We start from the raw sequence: 5,753 nt of genomic DNA, 5'->3' as shown, positions 1-5,753 counted from the left end.
ACATACGAGTTCTTCTAGCCATAAATATTGAATAGCTGTAACATGAATAAACCGGCCCTTTACATGCGGATAAATATGGAAACTAGGAATTATATACATTATGTGGTTGTATCTTTTGCCAAAAGCAACGGACAGTTATAGTTTATATCTTTTTTTAATATCACTTTACATAAACAAATGGAACAGTTTGACACGCAGATCCAGGCTCGTACTATACGAATTCTTGACAGGACGTGAAAACAACATTTTACTGCACTAAAGTACTTAGACTTTGGGACGAAATGTTTGCACTTTATACAAAAAAAGCACATTAATACCAATAATATTCTGTTAGATCGACGTGGAGACTGTAATCGTACAAAGTAATTCACATTTTGGTACACATTTACTAGAACATTCTTGCCATTCAGTACAAACATAAAAAAAGCCGACTCCCAGAGAGCCTGTTCAGATTCCCAGGAGAAACTGGCCCTCGGGGTTGGCGGCATTTGGTCAGGCGACCGCCTTCTCCACCCCCCTCCCACCCCTTGGCTACCAAGCCTTTGCCAAACTAAGAAAAAAAAAAAAATGTAAAGGTTTGGTGCTTCTCTCTTACTCGGTCCTGGGTCTATCGGCAGGTTTAGAAAAAATAGGATTAGGGGGTGGGGAGGGGGATCTTCTGATGCTCAGGGTTCTTTCAGTAATATTTTGTATGTGTGTGTGTGCTCAGTCTCTTAAATAGGGTTTTGTTCGGTGTTTTGTTTCTGATTTTAAACGTACCATTCGTTAAAATTGGAAGAGAGCGCGCTGTGGCCGGCTGTGTGGTGGACCGCGGAGGAGGAAGGCGACAGGGAGCTGGTGGTCGGGTTGTCTGTGGAGGGAGACACGATGGTGGGCGGCGTGGAGGACTCATAGCCCGAGCTGGCGGCCGGCGAAGGTTGAGAGCCCTGCGAGGAGGATTCGTGGACCTGCGGGAATAAAGTCGCGTTTTTACGGAGATAAAGACCCGCCGCGGCGGCCGCCTGGGGGGATGAAGGCCGCGCGCTGCCTCCCCCAGGAGCCCTGGATCCCCTTGAACTCCAGGGAGGCCGGACCCGCGGGACTTGGGCTTGGTTGCCCCGCCTCGGCCCTGCAGAGGCTGGGCTCTGCGGAGGGACAGTGCCCCGGGGACTCAACAAAAGAAAATATCTAGGGAGGGGGAGGCTGGATGTGAGGCCAGAGCCTGAGATGGTCCTCACGGCAGCCGCTGAACGTTGCTTGCTCAGGGTTAGGTGAGCCAGCGCTCAGGACCGCGTGCAAGACCCCAACTCTCTGCCCAACGCTGCCAGCCAAGACGCCATGGCCGCAGCTTCGTCAGCATCATCCCGCTTGGGCTGTCCTGGCTCCCCATCAGTCGCGGCCTCTGCTAAGAGTGCTCACTTCTTTTGATTTTTATTATTAAACAGTAAATTTAGAACGGTCTTGGGTGGCCCCATCTCCTCTCCCAGCCCCCGCCCTCTCTGCCCAGCCCCAGTCAGCAGAGAGGAATCGTTGCCGCTCCGCCTCTGCCGGCTCCTGCCACCGCCCGGCTGCCACTCGCCGCCCGACCCCGGCCGAAGAGCTGAGCGGGTTCTTGGCTCCAAGGCGGGCGGCGAGAGCGCGGCGATTACCTTCATGTGTTTGCGCAACGAGCTGGGGTGCGTGTAGGATTTGTCGCACATCTTGCAAAGATAGGGCTTGTCACTCGTGTGCACGTGCATGTGCTTCTTGCGATCGCTGCTATTGGCGAAGCGTCGGTCGCAGCCCTCGAACTCGCACTTGAAGGGCTTCTCCCCTGGTGCGAAAGGCAAGAAAGAGACAGGTCTGGTTAGAACAAACCCTGCGGCTCTTTTCTAAAAATTAAACAAAAGGAAAAAATAAAAACAAAAATTAAAAAGGCAGCGGCCCAGGGTTAACACTTTGCAAGCTCAAAACCGGGATCTTTAACAAAGTCATATATCTGCATTGGAATTTTAAACATCTGAACTATTTTAACCCTTAATCCAATTAGATCCAGATTTTATTATTTTATTATTATTATTATTAGTGGTCGTGGTAGTTTTTTAGATCCCAGAGTAGCAGCAGGTCTGGCTGCTGGTTTTTAGGCCCGGGGTTATACAGACGACTTCAGGCAGCTTCTACCTAGCTCTAGGTTTCTAATTTTCACATTCCGGGCCAATTCTTCTGCTGTTTTGCTCTTCTCTCCTCCCCTTACCTCCTCCCCGACGCTCCGCACCCCGCTCGTCGCCGCCCCCACTCCACCCCACCCCTATACACACTCACATTTTATAGGATAATCCGGGCCGAGAGCTCGGCGCCGCAAATTCTTCCCTGGCTCCGGCGTAAAACGCCAAGTTCCAAACGCAGTACTCAGAAATCACCCGGGCAAACCAGGACAGGGAAGCAGACCGGATTCCCGGCCTTGTTGGCCCAAGAGGCCCAGAATGGCCTGCCCGACCCACACTAGGGCCCTGAGCTCGCCGCGAACTTTTCTTTTAACTGCGCCCGACCGGTCTATTTATTTTTAAAGGCCAACTCAGGGCATTCGGTGTTTCGAAGAGTCCTCACAGAATCTAATTGACAAAGCGGACTTCTCCGCCTTCTGCTGACTTCCCCGACTCCTCAAGCCTGCTCACAAACAAGTCACTACTAAAATCGGGGCTCTTTAAATATACATAAGCCCCCTCAGGCCCGACTGACTTCCTTTCACCGTCGCCACCCCCTCTTTTCTGTCTCTATTTTTGTTTCTTTCTGGGCCCCTTCATCCGATCTCCTCCAATTTCCTCAGCTCCTTCCTTTGGCAAAGTCCTCACTAAGGTGCGTGGAGAGGGGATGTTGGCCGAAAGCAAACGTTTAGATTCGCCTGCAGCTGGAGCGGCTGGCGCCTCCGCTGCCGCCGCCGCCGGGAGCCGGCCACCTCTCCCGGCTTCGCGCGCACCAAGGGCTCCGCAAAACAGGGTTTGTCTCTCAGCTCTCCCCGCCTTTTTTTAGTTCTCATTTAAAAATCTATATCCCTAGATCCCTCTAATCCGATCCTCTCTGTACTTTACCAGAATTTCAAGCTGCAAACTAAAAACCAGCACATATTTTCGCTGTCTGCCTGCTGGAATCTGACTTCCAGACCCAACCGAGGCCGGGTTTGTGCGCCCCCGCCGCTGACTTTTGGATTTCGGGTCCCAGGCCTGGGATAGGGAACGAGGGGTGTCAAGGACAGCCGTTTCCGTACCTGTGTGCGTCCTTTTGTGGATCTTTAAGTTCTCAGAACGGGCGAAGACCTTGCCGCAGCCAGGGAAGGGGCAGGGGAAGGGCTTCTCGCCCGTGTGCACGCGGATGTGGTTGACCAGTTTGTATTTGGCTTTGAAGGGCTTGCCCTCGCGCGGACACTCCTCCCAGAAGCAGATGTGGTTACTCTGCTCGGGTCCGCCGACGTGCTCCACTGTGACGTGCGTGACCAGCTCGTGCATGGTGCTGAAAGTTTTGTTGCACGACTTTTTGGGGTTGGCCAGCTGCTCGGGCTCGATCCACTTGCAGATGAGCTCCTGTTTGATGGGCTGGCGCATATAGCGGAAGAAGGCGCCGGCGCCGTGATGCGCGGCCATGTTCACGTTCATGGGCCCGTAGCCGTGCAGCTGCGGCGCGGCATAGTGCTCTGAACGCGGACTGGTCACCTGGCCATACTGCTCGGGCCGCGGGTACATGTCCCCCGAGAAGCCAAGCCTCATCTGCCCGTTAACCACGTTGGGCGATGCATGGCCCGCCGCCTGCTCGTGAAGGCCGGGGAAGAGGAGGTGGCCCGCGGCGTCCGTGTGGCCGTGTGGGCCCCCGAAGCCCCCGGCTGAAGCAGCGAACAGACTGTGCTGCGCGCTGGCTGCAGCCGCCGCGTCGCCAAAGCCCCGGTTGCGGAACAGAAAGTCCCGCGTGGAGTTGAAGGCTGCGCTCGAATAGGAGCCGACGTGGCCCGGATGGTGGTGATGTCCCAGGGCCGCCGCAGCCGCGTAGCCGGGAGCCTGAGACGTGAAGGCCGTCTGGCCCGCGGAGGCCAGCTCGTGCGAGCTGGGGTTGAGCTTGAAGGCACCCATGCCGTCGGCGAACGGGTTGATGCCCAGGCCCACGTCGCGCTCGGCCACGTCGCCCGCCGAGTGGTGGCGGGACGCGCCAAAGGTGGTCACGCCGATCGCGGGGTACTGGGGGCCGGCGTCCAGGAGCATCGTGGCTGCTCGGGGCGAGCCCCGGCCTCCCCCGCCCCCCCCACCCTCGCCCGCCGAGGAGGGAAAATTAGGAGGAGGAGGAGGAGGTAGTGGAGGAGGAGGAACGGGAGGCGGAGGAAGAGGAGGAAGAAGAAGAGGAGGGAGGAGGAGTCGACCCACCTCGCGAAGTCCTAGCCTGCAGGCAGCGGCGCGGCGCGCCGGGGCGCCCGCCCGGCCAAGCGCGGGGAAGCCTGACTGCTGCGGGCCGCGAGCAAGGCGGGCTCCGGCGCCCGCCGAGCAGACCCTGCCGGCCCGGCTAGCACTTTCTCGCCGCTCAGTCTCTGCCGAGAGGACCCCGCGTCAAGGCTGCCCAGGGAAAGGCATGGAGCATCTCAGCTCCCCAAAAAAACTTCCTCCCGGATTTGTAGCATAGAGGAATGTGAGCGCCGGAGCAGCGACTGCTAGCCCTCTCTCCGCCTCGCGCCGTACGCCCCTCCTCACTTCTCCACTGCCCCTCGCCCTTTCTTTTCTCTCTCTCTCTCTCTCTCTCTCCTTTCTCTCAGGCTCGCCTCCTCGCTCCTTCACTCTTTTTCCCCCTCTGCTTTTTGCAAAAAAAAAAAAAAAAAAAGGGGGGGGGGTGGAGGGGGAGAAAAAAAAGAAAGAAAGAAAAAGCCAAAGAAAAGGCGCAAATCATGCACAATATTGTCTTTTGCGGTTTATCTTCCTGGGGAGAAACTTTCACCTCCTCAGCCGGGCGGTGAGCGCGAGACTGATAGCAGCAATCATTCCTGCAGATAAATGAATTGAAAGGACGACACCGTCCCCCCCTTGATGAATGGGAGCAGGGGGAGGCGTCACGTGCTGCCGACGCGGGCGCCCATTGGTGTGCCCGCGCTCCCCCCGCCCGCAGCCGCCGCGCCAACGGAGGGCGCGCCGAGGCGCCGCGCGCCTTTCATTGGCCCGCCCGCCTCATCAATCCCAGGTATTGTAAAGCGCTTGACATCCCCTTTTGACAAACAGGGCTGCCAGGAGTAGCAACTTTTTTTTTAGCCAAATTTTTCCCCTCTTCTCATGGAAAAAAAATTTTAGCCACGATTTCTTTTCCTTTTCGCAGTCATATACATTCTCTCTCCTCTTTATCCGTATCCCTCTCCCTTTCCCTCTCCATCTCTCTTTCTCTATCTTGTCCTTCTTCAGACCTGCTCTTAGCTGAGCGATTAGCGACTTCGGGCGTCTCCGAGAACAGGAGGCGGGGATGGGGCTGGTAAACACAGCTAAGGCACTTCCAGAATGTCCCGATTCAGCAACTTTCTTTTCTTTCTTTCCCCCTGTCCCCGCCTTGAAGGGCAGCAAAGGAGGCTTTTGTTATTTGCTCCGTTTGAAGTTCGCTTCCCTCTTGCTTCGTCCCCCTCCTGTTTATAATTTAAGATCTCGGGAGCACACAGGCACACACCACTTTCTCTTTACCAGAAATGTGATTTCTGAGGATAACCGGTTGCCTCGATTTTCTCACTGTTATCAAATCAATCAGAGTTCCTGCTCCCTCCTCCCCCCAAAAAATAAGCACAG

General features: G+C 55.8%; 1 protein-coding gene across 1 annotated transcript; it reads right to left on the bottom strand.

Moving 5' to 3' along the window:
- Window positions 1-749: 749 nt before the first annotated feature.
- ZIC1 (Zic family zinc finger 1) lies at window positions 750-4,205 on the bottom strand. Its single transcript, XM_024769101.1, has 3 exons — window positions 3,224-4,205; window positions 1,629-1,792; window positions 750-947 (listed from the first exon to the last, which is right to left on the bottom strand). The coding sequence occupies exons 1-3, from the start codon at window positions 4,203-4,205 to the stop codon at window positions 750-752; spliced, it is 1,344 nt and encodes a 447-aa protein (XP_024624869.1).
- Between the last annotated feature and the right edge of the window lie 1,548 nt (window positions 4,206-5,753).

Source organism: Neophocaena asiaeorientalis, unplaced genomic scaffold, assembly GCF_003031525.2.
Source record: "Neophocaena asiaeorientalis asiaeorientalis breed wild unplaced genomic scaffold, Neophocaena_asiaeorientalis_V1.1 scaffold118, whole genome shotgun sequence".
Lineage (NCBI taxonomy): Eukaryota > Metazoa > Chordata > Mammalia > Artiodactyla > Phocoenidae > Neophocaena > Neophocaena asiaeorientalis.
Note: the sequence above shows the minus strand (reverse complement) of the source record. Positions and strands in the feature narration are given on the sequence as shown.